Genomic DNA, 23,671 nt, shown 5'->3' with positions numbered 1-23,671 from the left:
CTTACACTTCAAGCTCGTATATAATTCTAAATTAAAGTGCTATATCTAAAATTAATATGCTTTTATGTATCATTGAAAAAGGAAAATCAATAAGCCTCTCCTTTTGGGTGGAGAATCATAGCCTTCACTTTCTTATTACTGTTTCTAGCAATCGAATGTCTGCCAATATATGCTATGATCTACTGGGTTGGTCCAGAGTTCAATGTTGAAATGCATGCTTTGTTCAAATCAGGAGCCAAAGAAGATAAAATTTAACTTTAGCATCAAGTAGTGCTATTATTACTTCAGAAAGCAATGGTACTCTTTCCTCCTCTTTTGCTTCTTTTCTCCAGGATCACTTTTCAAGGTAGTGAACTCCAGATTGTGACTACTGGTGAGCTTACAAAGTTCTGATTGACAGACGGGTATGTGAAAATGTATTGGCTTTGAGGGAGGAGCGTTAAAGTTTATCCAATCCATTTTGTTTTGTTGATCGACTCCGACTTCATTCTTCTACCACTACTTTTTGGGATTTTCCCTTTTTTTTTGGGGGGGGGGGGGGGAGGGAGGGAGAGGGGGTTGAGAGGGAGGGGTTTCTTTCTCCTGGTGGTGGTCGTGGGGGATTCTTTGATTTTCTGCTGTTCAATTTTGTATAGAGGTCATTTTCTTTTATGTTGAGGTGCTGCATATCTTTCCACATTGTGTTTTTGTGGGAAAACCTTATTTGCTCCATCAGTTTTCTATTTGGTGGTTCATGCCGATATTCTTGGTAGTTTAATCTCTGTATAGGAGAGATGGGTAGCATGGGAAAGGTATAGTTAGGGTAGTCCCTTAATTGAATATAAGTTTTTTTGTCACCCATTTGAGAAATAATAACTAACATTTTTTTTTGTGTGATTTAAATTCTGATGGATCAGTGACACTTCAGCTGACCAAAATAGAAATTTGGAGTTTGGACTATTTTGTGAATTCTCAATATGGTGATTGGTATTGTGTACAGTTATTTGAAACTTGAGAGATTACTCCTGCCTCATCCAGATTAAATTGAGTCAAGTTTTTGATCATTTGACTTTCTACTTCATTCATGGTATGGCTTTGTTGGTTTGGGTACATTTTGGCTGTGTTTGGTATCCATTCTCAAAATGAGAATGCATTCCCATTCTCAAAACACAGAATGCATTCTTAACTGAGAATGTGAACACCGTTTGGATACATGTTTTGTTAAACTGTATTCTTTAACTCAGAATAGTTAAACATTTCATCGAACACCTCATAGGTTATTACCAAAGATTGAAAACTAACAACAAAACAACAAAAAAGGTTGCAGTTCGTATAGGAGAGAAGACAAAATGGGCTCTTGAAGTCATGATGTTCCCTCACGCTGCAAATAATGAGATTGCCTAATCGTCGTACTCTTTTGTGCCAATATTGTGCTTCCTCTTTTCCTCGCCGCCTCCATCGGATTCTTCTTCTTCTTGCGCCTATTGGCTGTTGGTAGTCCTGCTCCTTGGAAAGCAGGGATGATTCGACGACCTTTCTGACAAACCGCTTGGGGCCCGATGTGAAAGATCGATCTCAAGCTCTCCGCAGCGATGGTTCTCACCTTGAACTCAATTGTTCATGTCTGAGTTTCTTAAAATCTCCAACATTGTCTCTTCCACTTCAAGTTGAGTTTTTGTTTCCATTTTGGGCAAATATCACAAATTCAACAGCAGAGATTACCTTCTCCCCCTAAAATCAGCCACGTTTCCCCTACCTGCTCCTGATCACAAGCCCAAAATCTTCGATCGACGTAGGTCTCTTCCTCATCGGATCCAATGATGACTCCTGTGACTAGATCACAGCAGAGAAGGAGCAGGTTCAGTCTTCATTATTTAAATGCACAATCTCGCAGGAACGAGAACATGGAATGGGACTTTTGGTGCATTCCAGAATAAGATTTCGTGACCTCATTCTAAGACTTTAGAATGAGAATGCATACCAAACAACGTTTCAATCATTTCAGAACGCGTTCTAAACCTAGAACACATTCTGAGAATGCATACCAAACACTGCCTTTGTGACCCACCCCCTCCGGATCCATAAGGTTGATGTAAAAGTTGGGTGGTGTAAAAATATTATTTGACATCTCTTGAGTAGCTTTTAATAATACATGTAACATGACCAAGTTTAGCAAGCTAAGCTTTGATCAATATTTAGACATGAATAAATGGTCAATGCTTACCCAGAGTACTGAAATAATGTTGGGAAGACGAAGCATCACAAAACTGAAAGCTGTTGGACTTTGGACGAATAAATGAAATAGGCATTAGAGAACAAAATCACAAGTGGTTTTTTTCAGTCAAATGAAAAAAAAAAGGATTTGGATACCTCTAGGGATCAGGTCAAAGCGCCACGCAGGTAGCTTAACTTGGATCTGAGGGATATGTGTACATAATGTAGGTCTTCTCTAAGTTATATAAATCTTTGAACTGTATAGGAAAGCAATGCAGAATTTTGCACGGTCTATTAGCCAAGCTACGGCAGATTTTGGCTGAAAATACAGTTCAAGCCTTTAGGTAATGAGCCTGTAGCTTAATTGATTGGTGCTTTATACTGTCAGTATACACAGCTTTTGAATACCATTTACCTAAGAAGGAAAGTAAGAGTAAGAAAGAAAATGAGAAGAAACAGTTCTATGAAAGTTTGCGTACTAACTTGTATGCACTAGAAGTATCAAACTCACAATGGCTCATGCTACAGAAGGGAACGTGAAATTTTATGTCAATCTTTCTAGATACTTGGTCTAAGTATTCCCTACTGTAGTGTATATTGAGTTGTTCTCATCATTAGTGCAAGAAAATGTCACGAATACTGTGCGAATCTTGAAATAATTTTATATCTGAACTTATTTCTCATGTATATGTTTTGGCACATTGTGCAGAATTTCACTTGATTTTTTTGGATTCTTTTCCTTTTTATGCAGGTGGGATTTCTTTTGCTCTTTCTAGTTTCTGCTCCGGAACCTAACTCCTCTTAGACTTTGGGGTTGCATTATTATGGGGCATAGGCATTTGTTTGGCAAATCCCAACTTTTTGACATGGAACCTGATCAGAGCCGGAACCATATACCTGCTGAGCAGCCTTTTGTGCATTTGGGTACTGCAGCTTCATATGTTTCTGGATTCATTCGTTTAGATAGTCATGTAGGTAATGTATGCAAAGGTTAAACCTATGGATAAAGATGGTAATTACATCTAAAGAGGAACCTTTAATCATGTGGCATACATGCATGACACTTGGGACCTCCTCTTTCATGTGTCCTGCCTTGGAGATTTGGGCTGGCATTGTATGCCATTGTAGTCCACTCATTGGTGATTATCATCAGTCCATAGATTGTCCCTATGTTAAAACTATTCAGTGTCTTGTTTGTGTTGCAGGCAGGGTCGGTCATCCAGAAAATGGTTCTGTTGTTTTTCCTGTTGAAAGTATTTCGACAACTGGGGTAACTTCTGCCTCCCAGTGGAATTCAGCATCGAGGTCAAATGACTATCCATCATCGAGTATCAGCATGGAAGTACCACATTATCGACCGGCTTCTGGAGGCTCATCTTATGATCCCTTCCTGCAGCCATCAGCTGTTGGGAGCTACTGTCCAGCCTCACAGAATTATACTCACCATGCATCTTCTTCTAGCTATTACAGAGACACAATTCATGGTGTTGAGGGAAGTGCTGTCAATCCTACTGTTGGTGGTGGAAGAGGGTCACGTAAAAGAAAAAGCCCAGCAATTTCTATGGTCTGTGAGAGAGGCAGTAGTAGCAGATACTACAATACTGGAAGTTCCTCTGATGTCCGTATTTCCCCCAATGTGCAGCAGGAGAAACCTAATTTACATTCTCAACATTGGGTTTGGGATCCTATCAGCATAAACTCCAGTTATAGAGGTGGAAGTCTGTCAATTGGGAATGAAGGTTCACAAAGGAATGTAAGAAGCCGATCTGCTCTTGATTTGGAAGCGAATCTAGCTAGAACCCACTTATCAAGCAGTGTTTCTCGCCATCCCCATTCATCTGGCTATCCAATCGATCATTCTGGCATGATGGATCTTGCTCGTCTTGGTGTTAATGCAACCACTCAGGAATGGAGCCATAATTCCGTTTCTCCTGCTGCTCGAGGAATAATTCCAGCTTTAGGTTTGTGGATATATGCCCTCATTGCATCAGTTTTTTTCTACTGTTACTAAGAAAATTTCTCTGGAATTGCAGATACCACTAGCTCGAGTCACGAGACCAACCAGTTTTTGGGAGTCTGCAATGGTAATGGTTCTGTAGAGATTGGTGGGTACCAGAATGATTGCATTTTGAGCAGAAATCCTGCTATTCCTCCACAAAATCTTCATGGTAACCCAATTCAAGCTGTGAGGAGTGGTCGCAGTGGCTATTACCAATCATCATCTACACCCGCTTACAGGGCCTCTTTGAGCTACCCACGCTTGGGGCACATCACATATTCTTCAGAAGATGTCCTGCAGTTGGCATCTGAAACTTATTCTTCGAGATATTTAAGGTCATCATCTACTGTGGGGTGGCGTAGCAATGACAGGAATGGAAGATCTAGGATACCTTATGAAAGGTTCCGATCACTTTCTGATGAGGCAGGTGCCCGTGGTAGATTGGTATCCGAGGTTTGTATTTTTCTTTTTATCAAGGAATCTTACTTCTGTACTTCATTGGTGACAATTCCAGTAAATCTATTGAATACCACTAGTATGTTGACCTGCCAGCATGTAGATCTAGCACATATACATGGAGGGGTTCTAATGCTCATTGGTCCAGCCTTGGGGAAATCTAGGCTAATGTGTATGTGGTTGGATGATTGTAACCCCTACTTATCCATTTGGTTGGGTGGTCCAAATAATTAGTGGCCCAAAGTTCTGTGGGGTGGATGCTGGAGTTTGTCCTATCTGATTTGGTTGTATGGCGTTAGAGATCTAGATTGAACCATTTGGGCTTTTGTATTTCTTGGATTGCTCTTGTGGTCCAAATATAAGAGATGCACTTTACATGAAAGAACCAAGTACACAGATTTGCGATTGAGGTTAAAGAATATTTGACTAGCGGATAGCACTATGGGGTTTGTTCTTTCAGGTGATGATGGCCTTGTTTTCTTGGACAAATTTCCACACTTTTCATGGGAAACAACGTTAAAGTGGCTCTGATCTCTTGCCCAATACCCATCCTCTTATTAGTTATGAGCCTAGAGCTTTGTAAATGATCGTAGCAGGTTGCAAGCCTCGTTCTCTATTATCAGAACTTTGTTTTAAAAAAATACTCTTATATCTTAGCATACCTAGTGTTCTTATTTCAAGCACTGAATGCCAAACGGACCATAGAATGTTTCTTAATTTTAATTGTTCCTTGGCAGGGTCTTATGATAGATCGCTCAGCCTTTTATGGTTCCAGGAATCTGTTTGATCAGCATAGGGAGATGAGGCTAGATGTAGACAACATGAGTTATGAGGTTGTTATAATCTCTTGTTTCTTGCACTTTTTTCTATCTTGATATTTGCTAGCTTTGAATCAGTCTGAGAAGTCAAAATTGTTGGCTTGGTGCAGGAACTCGTCGCTCTAGGAGAAAGGATTGGGAGTGTCAACACAGGCTTGTCAGGAGATACGATTTCAAAGTGTATGACAGAGACAATATATTGTTCCTCAGATCAAATACAGGAGGAGGAAGGAACTTGTGTGATCTGCCTGGTAAGATTTAACTGAATGCTTTGTTTCCAACTATGGAACATTTTAATCCTTAAGTTTGAAAATATTTGGATTGTTAATTTGGTTCCTAATTGACAGGAAGGGTACAAGGACAGGGAAGAGGTTGGGACATTGAATAACTGTAGCCATGATTATCATGTGAATTGTATCAAGAAATGGTTGTCTATGAAGAATGTCTGCCCGATCTGCAAGACACCTGCTCTAACTGAAGATGATGATTCGAAGGATGAATAGCTCTTTTTTGCATAAAGAATATGCATGGGGCTTTGTCCATCTTGTAAATATATAGGACTCATAGACAGTCTCCTAAAGGAAGGAGATAGACTAGCCTGCAAAATTTGTATAGGGATGATGTTCAATTTCAATTTCTTTAGTTATTCACTAGGGTAAGATTTGGTATGATGTTTATTTCAATTTCGGATTGATTTCATGAAATAGTCAACAAATAGATTTTTGTTCAAGAAATTGAAATTCTTTAGGTTGCATCAATCTAAAATATTTCAAGAATAAGAAATCCATTCGATGTTTCAATTTCTAAAATAGAATTTTTAAAATAGAGATTCTCTATATTTCTTTGGGAGGGTGTGATGGTGGGGGGGGGGGGGGGTTATTGATGTTTGGTGAGATCATAAAAAAAAAGAAAGATAATATTTTATTTTTAACATGAAATTATTATTATCTATCAAATTACCATGTGCTAGTGTAAAAGTGAAATCAATTTTATTTTCAAAAGTGAAATCAATTTTATTTTCAAAAGTGAAACAACTGCGCTATTTCAAATTTCTATTGCATTAGATTTCTATATTTTCTTGGGTGGGTGTGATGATGGCAGGTTGGGACCAGGAAGATTGTGGTGGTGGCGGGGTGTTGGTGAGATCATCAAAAGAAAAAAGAATAGTATTTTATTTTTAACATGAAATTAAAAATAAGTGCGATGCTGTGGTAATTGGAGGTTCTCCTAATTTTGTGGTACTCGTGGTAATTGGAGGTTCTCTTAATTAAGTGCGATGCCCATCCGATGTACAGACTTTTGACCTTGTTATAAATTTGAAGTCCGAGAAGGGAAACAACACTAACCGATCATATAGTTTCTGCACCAGCGTGGTTGGTAATGAAAGTGTGTACAAAAGGCGGGAAGTTCGTTGCTGCTAAATGTAGATTAGGCTGAGTTTTTCTGCTGCTTCAATGGAGGCTGAAGCTCTTAGGGACGGCTTACTGCTAGTTAGAAGTTTATTGTTACAACATCTCTGTTGTTGCTCGGATTCGCTAGGTCTTATCTCATGCCTTAATGGCTCTGCAACTGCCCTAGATTGGGCTTCTAACATTTTAATTCAGGATATTCTATGGTTGTGTAATAATTTTGATAGTACGTGTTAATTTTAGGTTTGTTCCCCGTTCTAGTAACAGTGAAGCTCATATCCTGGCTAAAGGGACTTCTGTGGTTCATTTGTCTAAAGTCTGGTGGGTTGAGCCACCCTCTTTTCTTGTTAACTCTGCTGTTTTAAACTGCAGGAAGAATGTCATTAGTTTTTTTAAATAAATTCGCTTGGTGGAGGCATTTTTTCACCTTCTTTGATTAAAAAAAAAAAAAAAAAAAAAAAAACTAAAGGCAAGAGATCGTTGTCTATGCCTGTATCAACATGGGGGCCAATAAGAGCGCGTGCAGAAACATCTGATTGAATGAGATTTTTTAGTTCATTAAAGGTTGAACAGTGTTTGTGCATTACAATAATTTCAGTGTTTCCTTTCTGGTATTAATTAATATTCTTATCATCAAACTCACTCATAAGTTGATCAAAATATATTAGTCATCTCCTATTCCTTCCCCCCGCCCCTCCACCCCAAAAAAAAATGTTGCTTATCACTAGATTGCGCCTGTCATATTTTCATGTTTCACTTTTCAGTTCGCAACCAGCATGTTGAATCGGATTGAAATTAATTGAGTCCGATTCCCTCTTTTTGCTTCATAAATCGGTCTTTTTTAGGGGTTTGGCCGACTCCAGTCGAATTAGATTAGACCTGATCCCTAATTCTCATTTCAAAACATCAAGCTTTTTTCGGAGTTCAGGCCGATCAAAATCGGTGGAGACTAGTTCAATTGCTGATTTTGCTTCCTCTTAACTTCAAGATTTTATACCAAACAACAAAAAACTTCAAGATCAGTCATTCCCCAATCGTTTTTTCTTCCTCATTTGTTCCATCCAAGTCTCAGAATCTGTAGACATAAAATTTTGTCATCCCTTTGGTGATGATGACACAAGAAGATTCAACAACTATTGTTTCGGACTTTGGTAAAATTTGAATTTTGGATTTTGAAATTAACCAAATTAACCCCATTGTATTAAAAGAAAGGGCTGATGTTCTCTGTGCTGCAGTGCAGCCTACACCCAGACACATGGGCCTACCATTTAGGAGGGTAGGGTGGTCATTTTGCCGACCCCCATGTGTCTGGGCATTGCCTGTGCCCCTGGTACAGAAAATGTTCTCCCTAAAAGAAAATATTTTAAAAAATGGATTTCGACATTGCGGATTAGTGTCGTCTGTCCCTCTGATCGGACACTACACATTGGTGTGAGAGCAGTGCGAATTGGCTCTCAATTCCCATGTACATTGTATGGCCAGTGCGCTCACTTGCGGCATGTTTGCTTCAAAATCAGCAGTTAAGGCTGCGCTTGCGTCTCACATCATTGAAAAGTGCTGGAATGAGCTTTTTGACGATATATTCCACGTCGATTTTCGATAAGGGTGTCAATCGGTTCGGTTCCATGCCTTGATGGTGTAAAGCGAAACGAGAACCGACTCGGTTTTGGAAGTGGAAACCGAATCCGAACTTGCTCGATTCGGTTTGGTTACGGTTCTAATTCGGTTTTTCAATACGGGTCTAATTCGGTTCTCCAATATAGTACCAATTCGATTCACCAATATAGTTCCATTCTGCTAGGCAATCAATTGTTGTTGCCTTTCTGTGTTATCAAGAAACTCCATCTGTGTAAATAAAATGCTCACAAAACCTTAACGGAACTAGAAATATTAATAAATAAATCAGAATCCCAAGTGAGTTCTCCACTTTCAGATCTTATCTTTTATTGTTGGACAAGTGTGTGTCCATCAAATCCGGTTCGGTCCGGTTCAACCCGGTTCACCTTTGTATTGAACTTTTATATATTTTAGTTTGATATTGTCACATGCGATATAAACTTTTGGAGCATTATGTGTCCGTAAGTTTTACTTAAAATGGTAGTCACGACTAGGGTTTGGGCTGGGCACCCTTATCATAATGGTCGTCGCAATTGGGTATGCCTAGACATGTGATGTCAGGGTACGAATGCGAGTGCTCACATGTTTGATGTGTGCCTTGGCGAAGAATCTACTTTGTTGATTCCCTCATGTATTACTGCTAGATGTAGGAAGGGATAAACATGTGTCACCGACTCCCTGTACCTGAGGGAACCCTGTCACTGCAAAGTGTGATCGCATTCTTTGGTTCATCAATGACTGAGACTCAAGCGAGTTAAAGCCAGTGTTCTGGGAATGCGTGAACACTTTGTGAGTGAAGGAGTTATCTAACACGGTCACCACTGCCCGATTGGGGAACACCAAGATAGAGACTGTCTGTGCATGGTCGGATCAGAATCTGGATCTAGTGCCGTTTTGGAAATGGTTTTGCAAAAATCTATTTTACATAAAATGATACATTATTTATAATTATTTGAACAAAGTATTTTATCGAGTTTTGCGGGACCCGATCAGATGCACAAACGTTCGTATATGGACTTGTACTATGGATTGGGGTTTGGCAGTACATGTGTACGTGCCCTAGATTCCAAAATGATGGTGTTGATTAGTGGGGGGGGGGTTGTATATGATAATAGTTATTATATAGGGAGTTATTTGGAATTTGCTAATTTAATTAGCTCTTTATTTAATTAATGGAATTGGTGCTAATTCTAATTATCCATTAATAATTAAATAAAGTAGTTAATTAATACTTTCCCTATTAGATTCTGCTTCTTCCCCTTTTAGAAGTACTTTGAGTTTAAACAGAGCTGCCAAACTAAGAGAGAGAGAGACAGACTCTCACTGGGATTAAAGTAATCCATCCAGGGTTTAATTAAAACCCTAGATCTATAAAAGGATCAGAAAACGCAGGAGGGGAGCAGCGCTCCACGTTTTTGCCTAGCTCCCTCTTCTGCGTTTTGGTCTCTTTCTCCCTCTTTGAGATCTCTTCTTCTTCTTCTAGTTTCTCTCATCTGTGTTTGAGAGTTAGGGTTTGTGAAACCCTAGATCTGTGCTGAAGAATTTGAGAGCATCTGGGATTGGCTTGAAAAACCTTGGTAGCACCATTGGAGGTTCAGATCTATTTGCTTGGAGCGCTCACTAGAGGAAGAACCATTGTCTATTAGAGGAGCAACACTTGAGGCTCACCAGGTTAGTAGTTCTTCATTAATTCCTTCAGTTTATTGATTATTAATATTTATGGGATGCGAAAGAAACTCGAATCGATTTATTTTCGTTGCGCATTCGAGTATAGGATGGATCCCTCTTGCCATGTGATGACTAGAGATGTTTTTTCTCTGTCCCTAATGTGTCCTATAATTGCGTGGGACAAATGAGGGAAGGAGAAACCCTATTAGGGATGCACCAGGGTTCCCATGGGAGACCATGGGAAACCCTAAAATTAAAATGGGGCACCCATGGGACACTATGGGATAACCCAGGATGTGCAATACCCTAATTGATTTTCCTAGGGAACCATGGTTTGAGCCCTGGACCGTTGTTTCACCAACAGTGTGGTATCAGAGCCACCTTCACCACCCATAAATATTGAATAATTAATAGTTTAATATGATTTTCATGAGTGGGATGCAAGTTGCACATGGGTGGTTAAATTATGGTTGTTATAATAACCCTCCCATATGCACATGGGTAGTTACAAGGTTGTTAGTGTAACAACCTACCCATGTGATGATGGATTTGGTTGTAATTTGTTATTTTCAATTATTGAAACATGTATCCATGTATGTTATGATCATTAATTTTTATTTAAATATTTTTTATCATGATTTTATGTGGGGGGGGGGGGAGAGCATGCTGCTAAGCCTCTGCGCATGCCCTCCCCCTTGTTCTTGCCCATGTGCGTGGCCTATATAGGGGCTGCTGTCTGCGGGGCAGCAAGCTTGCGGGTTGCGGCCTGCAAGTTGCTATCCGTGGGCTGCTGTCCGTGGGCCTTGGGCCTAAAGGCTGCGCAAGGAGTGCCTGTAGCCTGCACATGTGGGCTGCATGCACCCCTTGTTTTCCCTCCAGTTTAACATAAAAAAAAAAAAAAAAAAAAATTTTCAAAATAGAATTTTTATTAATTTGTTTTGTTTTTGGGAGGAAGAAGATGGGTGAAGGGATCCCTCCACCCACTTGCAATTAAAATTATGATTTTAATTTTATGGGCTTGGATACATGTTATCATATGTGATGTGGTGGTTCAATGATTGAAGGAATCCATGTAATTTTTATTAGTTTACTTGCTTTAATGCCCATGTATGAAATTATATTATAATGTGATTATGGGAATGACATTCTAATAAATGGATGGATTATTTATGTATGTGATACATGAGTTTATGGGTGGATGTGATATTTCTCTCTCTTTGTCTCTCTCCCCCTATCTTTTTAATAAACAAATGTACTCCACCCCGTGGGCAGCCCAAATGATGGGTTGGTTTCTCCATGCGAGGTTTCTTTATTATTATGGAAAAGAAAGTATATAGAATTTTTCCTAGGTTTTCATTATAATTTTAGAGGAGTTAGGACTCCCAGGGCATGTTGATGGCAATCCACATGTGGCGCTTAAAGCATATGGAGATGCAAGTCACCTACTTTGAAGACGTGATAGGGCGGAGGAGATGATCAAGGTGTGGCATCCATGGCATGATAAATGCACCCAAAGTTATTAGTTTTATTTTTATTGGGAGAGTTCTTTAATTGTTTCTGATAAAAATGCCGCCATCCCATAATCACTTTTAATTAATGTTGATTAATTATATTGTTTAAATCTATCCATGTATGTGAGAGTTGCTTAACCCCTCTTAATTGATAATACATGTATGATATAGACTAGTCTTAATCGGTAGACATGTCATGGCCTATTGAAGATAAATGTAGAAAGTGTGTGACATGACCCCACATAAGCCGACAGGACATTGCTAGGACCTTTGTCACACATTTATCTATATTTACCTCTATCAAGATACGTTAGGGTATAGATAGTGAAAGGGCACTACGACAGTGGGCCATTTTTCATGATTCCATGATTCTAACTAATGCAATAGGTAAGTACATGACTTGGGTGTATGTCAGCCGACAGGATCTGAACATGACACCCAGGTGGCCAAAAATATTGGAAGCCCATGAGGCGGACAGCTTAGTCCACATTACCATGGTGTGTATAATGACTCCCGACAGGGTAAGTTATGCATACAAGGGTTGTAGGTATCCAATTCATCTTTTGGATTATGAGGGAAACCCAAATCATGAAAGACCATTGATGTGTGTGCTCAATTTATTATTTTCAATGGTCATTAATTGACATGTGGTTATTTACTTGTGCATGGGTAGATTAATATACGATAGCTGCCGTTAATTTCAACCTGTTAACACTCATTAGCGAATACAAACTTAATGGTACAAACTATGTCGATTGGTACCAGAGCATTAAGTTGCTCCTGACTGCTGAAGGACTGTACACAGTTTTAGATGAACAAGTTCCTCCTCAACCTGACCCGAACGATTTTGAGGCAAATGAAGAGATTCAGGAGTTCCTCATGAGGGATTCCAAGGCATCACTCTATATCCTAGGATCGTTGGAAAAGTCGATTGCGACTCGATCAAGGATATACGCACTGCTGGGGTAAAATGGATAAGCTTGCTGAATTGTTCAACAGAGCGTTGACACACGCACATTCTGATGCGGTGAGTCAAATCCATAACTCCAAGATGTCCCAGGGGACTCCAGTGATGGATCATGTAATGAAAATGATCAATCTGTTTGAAAATTTGAAATCCATGGGGACTGATTTCAGCCTGCGATATAAGACTGATGTGATCTTAGCGTCACTCACTTCTGCCTACGCACCTTTTAGGATGTCCTACAAGATGTCCGAGAAGGAGATGGAGCTCATCGAACTTGCTAATGCAGTGGTAGAGGCTGAAGCGTCCTTGAAAAAGGACAAAGCTGAGGTCAATGCAACTGAGGCAAAGCCTTCTTCAAGTGGGAAAAAGAAGAAAAAGGGAAGTAAGGGTAAGACCCTGAAACCCAAGGGTGGGAAGTTTGACAATAAAGACAAAGGCAAGTGCTTCTATTGTAAGAAGGAGGGTCACTGGAAAAGAAACTATAGTGCTTACCTGGCTACTGTGAAAGACAAGAAGCCAGATGAAACAGAGGCTGCTAAAGAAGGTACATATGATGTTCACGTTCTTTATGAGTCTAATTTATCTTTTGAACCGACCAATTGTTGGTTGGTGGATAGTGGTTCCACTGTTCACATTTGCAATGATTTGCAGGGGTTCAAGGAGACAAGGAACCTGAAAAGAAATGAGGTGCGTCTTCGGATGGGCACTAGAGCTGAGACCATGGCGATGGCTGTGGGAACTTTTATTTTAAATTTTAGTTCTGCTAGTTTAGTTTTAAAGGATTGCTATTATGTACCCTCTTTTAAGAGGAAGATAATTTTAGTTTCAAAACTTACTTTGGACGGATATAGTTTTTCCTTTAATTCTAAGTTAATTATTCGTTTTAATAATTCTTTTGTGGCATCCGGATATATGCAAAGTGGTTTGTATTTTCTAGATTGCCCTGTTAGAACGAATGTAGTTTCAAATGTTGTTTTGAAACAGAAAGCAGCTCCAGTGGACTCAACATATCTGTGGTATCTAAGATTGGGCCACATTAACGTGGACCGAATCAATAGATTGGTGAGGGATGGACCCTTAGAGAGTCTGAGGGTGAAACCCCATGTGAGTCATGCCTTCAGGGTAAAATGACCAAGAAACCCTTTAGCAATAAAGGTACTAGAACCACAGATCTGTTGGAGTTGATACATACTGATGTGTATGGACCCATAAACATACAAGCGAGGTATGGGTATGAGTACTTTATTACGTTCACCAATGATTATTCTAGATATGGATACATATACTTGACGCATAGGACATCGGAGGCCTTTGATAAATTCAAAGAATTCCAAGCCGAGGTAGAAGACAGCTCGATAAACGTGCCAAGTCCCTACGATCAGATCGTGGAGGGGAGTATCTATCAGATGAATTTAAAGAATATCTCATATCACAAGGAATAGTTAGTCAGCTAACTAATCCAGGCACACCACAGCAAAATGGTGTATCCGAACGACGTAATTGGACCCTATTAGATATGGTCCAGACGATGCTTACTTATAGTGAGCTGCCTCTCTCTTTCTGGGGGTATGCTGTAGAAACGACAATTTACATCTTAAATAGAGTTCCATCCAAGTCTGTATCCAAGACACCCTTTGAGTTGTGGAAAGGGCGTAAGCCTAGTATTCAATACCTTAGGGTATGGGGTTGCATAGCACATGTGCGAAAGCAACAGACAGACAAGTTGAAATCCAAGACTTCAAGATGCTATTTCACAGGCTACCCTAAAGGCACGATAGGCAATTATTTCTATGACCCAGTTGATCAGAAGGTCATTGTAAGTAAACAAGTCATATTTCTGGAGGAAGAAGTGATGACCCAGAGGTCCGAACCAGTAGTCATTAAAGGGCTATCAGATAGCTCAGAAATGTCACTTCCTGAAGTGAGACTAATTGGCATACCCGCTGAAATACCAACACCTGAAAAACCTCGATGCAGTGGGAGGACCATTAGACCACCCACTAGGCTTACTCTTCTAACTGAAGAGGAAACTGTGGAAGAGTTTCACATGGTATCGATTGAATCGGATGATGATCCGATGACATACTCTGAGGCTCTAAAGGATGTTAATGCCACTAGGTGGCTGGAGGCAATGTGCTCTGAAATCGATTCGATGCATTCCAACAAGGTCTGGACTTTAGTCAATCCACCACTTGGCGTCAAGCCAATTGGATGTAAATAGATCTTCAAGAGGAAGAAGGGCGCAGATGAAAAGATCGAAAGATTCAAAGCGAGACTAGTGGCAAAGGGCTATACCTAGAAAGAGGGTATAGACTATGAGGAAACCTTTTCACTAGTGGCGATGATGAAATCCATCAGGATTTTATTGGCAATTGCTGCACACTTTGATTATGAAATTTGACAGATGGATGTGCAAATTGCATTTCTGAATGGATTCCTTTAAGTGGAAATCTACATGGAACAGCCAGAGGGTTTCTCTTCCTTAGAGAAAGAAAGAATGGTGTGCAAATTGCAGATGTCCATTTATGGGCTTAAGCAAGCTTCCAGGAGCTGGAACATTAGGTTTGATCAATCAATCAAATTGTTTGGTTTTGATCAAAACATGGATGAACCATGCGTTTATAAAAAGATCAGTGGGAGGGCAGTATGTTTTCTTGTTTTATACGTAGATGACATATTGCTGATTGGTAACGATGTAGGTTTTCTTTCATCAGTAAAACAATGGTTATCCACAACATTTTTAATGAAAGACCTTGGTGAAGCTAGCTATATCCTTGGGATCAAACTCGTAAGAGATCGCCAGAAAAGAATGCTAGGCTTGTCACAGGCTACCTATATAGACAAAGTCCTAGCCAGATTTAGTATGAAGAACTCCAAGAGGGGAAGTGTTCCCTTCAGACATGGAGTCAGTCTTTTCAGATCTTAATGTCCTTAGTCTCAGACAGACATTGAAGAGATGAAGAGTCCCTATGCCTCAGCAGTAGGGAGTCTTATGTACGCTATGTTGTGTACGAGGCCGGACATTTGCTATGCAGTAGGTATGGTAAGTCGTTATCAATCTAACCCTGGATGCGAGCATTGGAGTGCTATCAAAAATATCCTTAAGTACCTGAGAAGGACTAAGGAATATTTCTTGGTTTTTGGATCTGATCAGTTATCAGTATTAGGATACACAGATTCGGATTTCCAAACTGACAAGGATGACAAAAAATCCACGTCCGGGATGGTATATCTAATGGGTGGAGGTGGCATTGTGTGGCGGAGTGCGATACAAAAGTCTACAGCCGATTCTACTACTAAAGTAGAATACCTTGCAGCTTGTGATGCAGCAAAAGAAGGTGTTTGGCTGAGAAAATTCCTATCAGATTTGGAGGTAGTCCTTGATCTTGTCAAGGGCCCTATTCCCCTGTTATGTGACAACAGAGGGGCCATTGCACAAGCTAAGGAGCCTAGGGCTCATCAGAGGAACAAGCACGTGTAGCGAAAGTATTACCTCATCAGAGAGATTATCCAGCAGGATGACGTGAGTATCTCCAAAGTGGACACAACTGAAAATGTGTCTGATGCCATGACAAAGGGTTTGTCACCAGGTGTGTTTGAGAAACACGTGGAGGGCATGGGTTTAAAATGTATGGGGAATTGGCTTTGATGTACAAGTGGGAGATTGTTGGACAAGTGTGTGTCCATCAAACTTGGTTTGGTCCGGTTCAACCCGATTCACCTTTGTATTGAACTTTTATATATTTTAGTTTGATATTGTCACATGCAATATAAATTTTTTGAGCATTATGTGTCCGTAAGTTTTACTTAAAATGGTAGTCACGACTAGGGTTTTGGCTAGGCACCCTTATCATAATGGTCGTCGCATTGGGTATGCCTAGACATGTGATGTCAAGGTACGAATGCGAGTGCTCACATGTTTGATGTGTGCATTGGCGAAGAATCTACTTTGTCGATTCCCTCATGTATTACTGCTAGATGTAGGAAGGGATAGACATGTGTCACTGACACCCTATACCTGAGGGAACCCTATCACTGCAAAGTGTGATCGCATTCTTTGGTTCATCAATGACTGAGACTCAAGCGAGTTAACGCCAGTGTTCTGGGAATGCGTGAACACTTTGTGAGTGAAGGAGTTATCCAACACGGTAACCACTGCCCGATTGGGGAACACCAAGATAGAGACTGTCTGTGCATGGTCGGATCAGAATCTGGATCTAGTGCCGTTTTGGAAATGGTTTTGCAAAAATCTATTTTACATAAAATGATACATTATTTATAATTATTTGAACAAAGTATTTTATCGAGTTTTACGGGACCCGATCAGATGCACAGACTCTCGTATATGGACTTGTACTATGGATTGGGGTTTGGCAGTACATGTGTACGTGCCCTAGATTCCATAATGATGGTGTTGATTAGTGGGGGGGTTGTATATGATAATAGTTATCATATGGAGAGTTATTTGGAATTTGCTAATTTAATTGGCTCTTTATTTAATTAATGAAATTAGTGCTAATTGTAATTATCCATTAATAATTAAATAAAGCAGCTAATTAATACTTTTCCTATTAGATTCTGCTTCTTCCCCTTTTAGAAGTACTTTGAGTTTAAACAGAATTGCCAAACTAAGAGAGAGAGAGACAGGCTCTCACTGGGATTAAAGTAATCCATCCAGGGTTTAATTAAAATCCTAGATCTATAAAAGGATCAGAAAATGCAGGGGGGGAGCAGCGCTCCATGTTTTTGCCTGGCCCCCTCTTCTGTGTTTTGGTCTCTCTCTCCCTCTTTGAGATCTCTTCTTCTTCTTTTAGTTTCTCTCATCTGTGTTTGAGAGTTAGGGTTTGTGAAACCCTAGATCTGTGCTGAAGAATTTGAGAGCATCTGGGATTGGCTTGAAGAACCTTGGTAGCACCATTGGAGGTTCAGATCTGTTTGCTTGGAGCGCTCACTGGAGGAAGAACCACTGTCTATTGGAGGAGCAACACTTGAGGCTCACCAAGTTAGCAGTTTTTCATTAATTCCTTTAGTTTATTGATTATTAATATTTATGGGATGCGAAAGAAATTCGAATCGATTTATTTTCATTGCGCATTCGAGTATGGGATGGATCCCTCTTGCCATGTGATGACTAGAGATGTTTTTTCTCTGTCCCTAATGTGTCCTGTAATTGAGTGGGACAAATGAGGGAAGGAGAAACCCTATTAGGGATGCACCAGGGTTCCCATGGGAGACCATGGGAAACCCTAAAATTAAAATGGGGCTCCCATGGGACACCATGGGATAACCCAGGGTGTGCAATACCCTAATTGGTTTATAATTGGTTTACCTAGAGAACCATGGTTTGATCCCTGGACTGTTGTTTCAACAACATTTAGCTTGGCCATCAATAAAGTAAGAGAAACACATCAAAATTATAGATGCAAAAGAAAAGCCAACACCATAAAAAAAGGTATAGGGTTTTGGATTTAAGTGTGGTATTCGGTTCAGATTTGATTTAAATTGACAGTTTTTTAAGTAAAACTGAAACCGAACTGAGCCGAATTAAATGCTCATATACCAGAATCGAAACCAAATCGAATTTATTCGCTTTGGTTAATTCGACTCGTGTCGGGTTCGGTATTCAGTTTCGGTTTTGTTTTGACACCCTTAATTTCCGACTAATGGTTTGGAAATTACAACCTTTAGAATGCGTCTCCTGTTTGGCAGAATTTAGATTATGTTTTAGCCAGTGGAAAGGTGCCACATGGCATTCAACCACTTAGCTCTGTTCTTTTTCTTTTTATATAAAACATTTTCTTTTTAAACAACAAAACAAAAAAAGTGATTGACTCGCTGCACTTAGGAGGATAAAAATCCAATGCACAAGTGAGATGTACTATCCGATGCATTTTAATTAAAGGTGCACTGACAGTGCATCGCACTTGAGAGGATAAAAATTCCACCTGCATGAGGTTTTCATGGTTTATTTGGCCTTGGTTGGTATCAGTGATTGGATCAAGCTAGTCAAGGCCATAGGAAATAATGTGAAAATTTACTATCAAACCAGAAATATCCTCAAAAAGAATTAAGAGTACCATTCAAATGGAAGCTGTTAACGTCTGTGTCCAATTTTTCCAATCAAACTTTGGCTCTGTTTGTTTGCATGGGAAATTGAAAGAAAGGTGAGTGACATTTTCAAACTTAGAAAAGAAACTTCAGTAGTTTCCCACATATCCATCTTTGTCTTTTGGCTAAGATCAAGGGTAGTAATCATTACCCCACATGATTATATTATTAATTTTAAATTATTTTTTATTATAACAATTCAGTTTAGCATCTAAATCCCTTGGATTTGAAAAGTAAATAAAATTTGGGAAAAAGAAGGCTGTCAAGCTAAGTGTAGCCTACATCCAAACACAAGAAGGGTTGACTGCTTGCTACCGTGAAATGAAAAATCCCACCCCTGTTGGATGCCCATGCACGTGCTCTCATTGCCCCATTCTAGTGCATGGGCCATATGCAGCCTAATAGTATCCCCCTTCAATTAAAATTATAAGTAAAAAACATCATTACTAAATATGATAGAAAATTTAAGTATTGTATATACAATCATGTTCTGATAGGGCTTGAAGGTACCAATACTTGATCCTTAGTCCACAATCCACAAGGTAGAATATCTAGAAATTAACCATTGAGGCAGCCATATACAATCATGTTAGACAATGAAAATCAATACTTTCCTTCTATTTAATTTCCCTTGGCAACCAAATGGATCCAAAAGCGAGTAGAGAATACACCCATTCACTTCTTAGTATTTTTGCAAAATTTTAGTTTTGGTTATGAATGGACACATTTTTCCCCCCCTCCCATATACCTATTTCGATCCGAATCAGCCGGACTAGGCCAGATTGGAATCGGGGATGAAATTGGTCCCTACTGATTCTGTGGAATTGGTCCTAAGAAAAAAGAATCCTAGAATCGGCCCAAGATATAAATAAAAAAAATGCAGCGATTCTGGGGCTTTTTAATGTGAATCTGGCAAATTGAATCGGGATCAGTTACAATCGATTCCAATCGAAACTTGTCAACTCACCAATCCAATACTCTCGTTTTGCCTGCCTATCTGCAACCATTCTTCTCCTCAACTTTGTACTTGGTATGATTATAGTTGAGAAGGTTTAGTTATTTGTATGAGACCATCTAAAACAGCTATTAGTTAGGCTAGTCATCTTTAATTAGTTATAAAAAGTACAAATTAATGTTGGGGGAAAGTTTTCATACACGATCGTGTAAACTGTGTATGTGAGAGGGTGAGAGTTTCAAGGCATTAATTAATGGGTGGAGATTTATGACTTTTCCAACTCTTTGTGAGGGACTCTCTCGCATACACGGCTTACACAGCCGTGTATGAAAACTTTCCCCTTAATGTTGGATTAACATATGCAATAGAGAGGAAAATGTAGAAAATGGGATCATGCATCATCTCTGAGAAGTACTTTTTCTAGGGCTGGAACAGAGTCGGGTTGGGCCGGGTTTTTTAAAACCCTAGCCCAACCCTGAGTTCCCTTAGCTGGGCCTAGGCCAGCCCTGACCCTGACTCAGGGCCTAAATACCCTGACCCTAACCCTGACCCTGACGGCCCAGCCCAAGCCCGCCCTGACCTTGACCCTGACCCTGCAATAAACAAATTAAAATAACAAATGTAGGGAAGATGTGAAAGCGGAGGCTTGAACCCAAGACCACCGGGTAGCAATCGGCTTTTACGGACCACAAACAACCAAGGACACGAGGAACTTGTTTATTTTTATAGTAACTTCTATTTTTTAATAAATAAAGAATTTTCTTCAGGTCAAAAATCAGGGTCGGGCTGAGCCCGAGGTCTCAACCCTGACCCAACCCGACCCTGACTCAGGACCAGGAATTTCTGGCCCTAACCCACCCTCAGGGCCAGAAATCTTAGCCCAGGCCCTGTTCGGGCTCAGGGCGGGTTCGGGCCTACAGGGCCAAAGTTGCAGCCTTAGTTCATGCATTCTGTCCAACGATATCGTTATGTTGTTGTCATGAAAAACGTACGCACGGTGCTTTGAGCATGGCTGGATTGAGGACCACCATAACTTTATCGAGTTCAGTTAATCGTTCTCTGTATAAGCCCCATCCATTAGTTGTCTAGAAAAGCTTAAACTACTATGCCCGGTTTCCTTAAAAAAATAAATTAAAGTATTAAGGACGATCAAATTTTAGGAAGACAATTCTAAGATTGGCATGCCATGTTCGGATTCTTAAACCATAGAAGGGATTCAGGATTTCGTCCTTTAGGGAAGAAAGGAAGAGATGAACAACTCCTTCTAACTAGACATTTATTTATTAAGCAATATTTACATATAATTGAAGTCTATGGATGTAGGGTTATACAGAATTGACATTGAGACATGGGAGGTAACCAATAAAAAGGTAAACATATTGTTGAATTAAGTACTGTTGGGAGCCGTTTTATGGTGGATGCCACGGCAGCAGCCAAAAGAGGGGGCATAGGTTGACCTCGTCAAAAGTAGTTGAGGGAATTTCTCCCACGAGGTAACGTCTCCTACTTCCAAGGAAGGGAAGTTAGGAACCACTACCCCCACATCGGCATGGGCCAAAGGAGAAACAGGGGATGCCGTGATAATGGGCCACGTGGAGGACAAGGACGTAGGGTTTGGAGGTCAGTATGGAGGAGGCAGCCGCCACTAATTAGATAAGGATTACTATTAAAAGCCAAAGACTGTCGCACGAAAGGACACACTACAATTACAACTCTTGACATTTACTTCTTTACTAGCTTTCCATTTGTTAGCTTTTGTCAGTTTTCTATTTTAGCTTTCCTTGTATCCATTTGGGGAGGTGTGCTCACCGTCAGTGGGTCAGCCAGTGAGAAGGAGGATCATGGAATTCGTCCATCTCCAGCGGTTTGGTCTGATTTCTAATCGGTTGGTATACTTTCTCATTGTTTATTCAGTCATTTATTGCTGTGTTTGACTCTATCTCTTTCTTGTTCATTCTTGCATGCTTTTGGCCAGTTCCATTGAGACCGTTATCTTCAAAGTCTAACCCAAAGGTCCTTAGAATTAACTCAGGCACGAGGAAACCCTATTTTCCTTGGTTGACAGTCGGATAGGCAACAATCCCAGTCCTTTTGAACCTGCGTCAAAGGTTCTGGCACGCCCTGCACACCTTCTAGTCCGCTCCATTTTGTGAGAGTATTGGATATCTTCACCACCAACACATTTTGGCACGCCCGGTGGGACCCTCATAGACTTAGGTAACACAATGGGACAAAAGAAGAAAGCAACAAAGACCCACAACAAGAGAAAGATGGTTGACGACATGGTCAACCCTCTGGCTGCAAGAGACGGCCAAGAGACCGAAGGTTCTGATTATCAGGACACGGACAGTAGGAAGGAATTATCGCAGCAGTTTGCCACTGCTATGCATAACGCCCTCGAGCCTATGATCGTGGATATGAGATACCTGGTGATCGCTATCAGGCCAGTTGCAGAGGATATCCGCAATTTGATCCAAACACAGAACCAGGCCGCTGAAAATCAGTAGGCTCGTTTTGATCGCTTCATTAGCAGTCAAGATTCCCGTCTCGACCAGCTCATCATGGTCCTGACGACCCAGAGATAGACAGCCCTGCCAGGGTTGGTCCAGCCTTTAGGGTTTGCCCTCCTAGAGGCCGCAGCTTCTCAGACTGCCGGACCCGACCTAGACACAGGTCAGGCAGGCCGCAGACAGTAATCCACGTTTGTTGAAAGTTCTAGCCAGGCCCCGGTGCCAGGTGACCAACCAACAACCTATTGGAATCCACTCTACCAGGAAGGGACTGGGACTACCACAGGCCCCCGCCTTTTCATTCGCCAATCCCATAGTTGCAAATGGGACCCAAGCCGGATCGGTTTACATGGCCTTGCCAGGGGCAAACCCGGCCTATCGGCCAATGACCGTTGTTGGCCCAGTAACCAATACGGCTCCCCAGGCGGCCGTAGACCCCTTTGGGATGGTAGGGCCACTGTAGGGCCTCAGAACTGACGCCGGTCCATCAGGGGCAAACGCACGACCGACTACCCTGGTGACAGGGAAAAACGTTGTTCCCTTGGGAGGATACCGAAGCCAAAACTTAGCCGGGACTCCTAACCTAGACCGAAGGGGGGCAGGATGCGGCGTGACGTGGCCTTCCACAGGAACATAGGCACCAGGGTCCGGCCCGACCGTTAACCGAGAACTGCCTATTGGAAACAGGCTGGCTCTTGACTACGAGGAGCTAACACGTTTGATACAGTATAGCATAGACCTTGCGTATAGATCGGTCGCACGGCTGGTCTACCGGAAGCCCTATCTGGATTACCTGGATAATATTGATCTTGGGAGGAATTGGAAGATACCGGAATTCACCAAGTTCTCAGGTGAGGACAACATGTCCCCTATTGAGCGTATTGCCCGGTTCACTGTCCAGTGTGGGAACTTAGGGGCAAATGATGCCATTAAACTCATCATTCCCAACTTGTTGACAGGCTCGGCCTTCACGTGGTACTTTCACTTGCCAGCTAATTCAGTACAGAATTGGCAGGAAATGGAAGAGCTGTTGTCACACCCCCATCCTAATAAAGGATAAAATACTATAAAAGGTGTATGATAGGATGCTTACCAACATCCTAACCACTACCAGGATCTTGATGCAGTGGCCAACTCACAGTCTTATACTAATATTAAATTACAGTAATATCAGAACGCGGAAAGTAAAGGAATATTTAATTCCAAAAGATAAAAAATGAGCGGAAGCATTACAAATACAAAGGATTCAAGTCTATGTAATAGATAGTTTAATGTTTTACATTTCGACCCAAAATGATTAACTAAAAACTGAAATAGTAGAAATACTACCAAATATATACAATACTCATGATGAACAAAATAAAAAGATATAATTGTGCCCCAATGGCACAGACCATAAGTGTACGCTATCTTCAAGGTCCAAAATCACGGGCTCCGATCAGTCCACATCAAAAGGATCA

At 40.7% G+C, this 23,671-nt stretch overlaps 1 protein-coding gene across 7 annotated transcripts in view; it reads left to right on the top strand.

Annotated features, from left to right (window-relative positions):
- The window catches only part of LOC122654294 (probable E3 ubiquitin-protein ligase ZFP1), a 47,517-nt gene that overhangs the window by 10,156 nt on the left and 13,690 nt on the right, over positions 1-23,671 (top strand). For 5 of the 7 annotated variants that reach the window (XM_043848321.1, XM_043848320.1, XM_043848317.1 and 2 more), the window contains 6 exons: positions 2,945-3,117; positions 3,399-4,154; positions 4,227-4,645; positions 5,386-5,481; positions 5,577-5,717; positions 5,814-6,117. In XM_043848321.1, the coding sequence (XP_043704256.1) occupies positions 3,018-3,117; positions 3,399-4,154; positions 4,227-4,645; positions 5,386-5,481; positions 5,577-5,717; positions 5,814-5,969 (1,668 nt within the window). In that variant the 5' untranslated portion in view covers positions 2,945-3,017 and the 3' untranslated portion in view covers positions 5,970-6,117. Of the gene's footprint in view, positions 1-2,773; positions 3,118-3,398; positions 4,155-4,226; positions 4,646-5,385; positions 5,482-5,576; positions 5,718-5,813; positions 6,118-8,600; positions 8,615-23,671 lie in introns of those variants that run through there. The other 2 variants (XM_043848314.1, XM_043848316.1) reach the window with 2 other exon arrangements.

The sequence above is a fragment of the Telopea speciosissima genome, chromosome 3 (genome assembly GCF_018873765.1).
Source record: "Telopea speciosissima isolate NSW1024214 ecotype Mountain lineage chromosome 3, Tspe_v1, whole genome shotgun sequence".
Classification (NCBI taxonomy): Eukaryota; Viridiplantae; Streptophyta; class Magnoliopsida; order Proteales; family Proteaceae; genus Telopea; species Telopea speciosissima.
The sequence above is the reverse complement of the archived record's forward strand: the minus strand, read 5'-3'. Positions and strand labels throughout refer to the sequence as shown.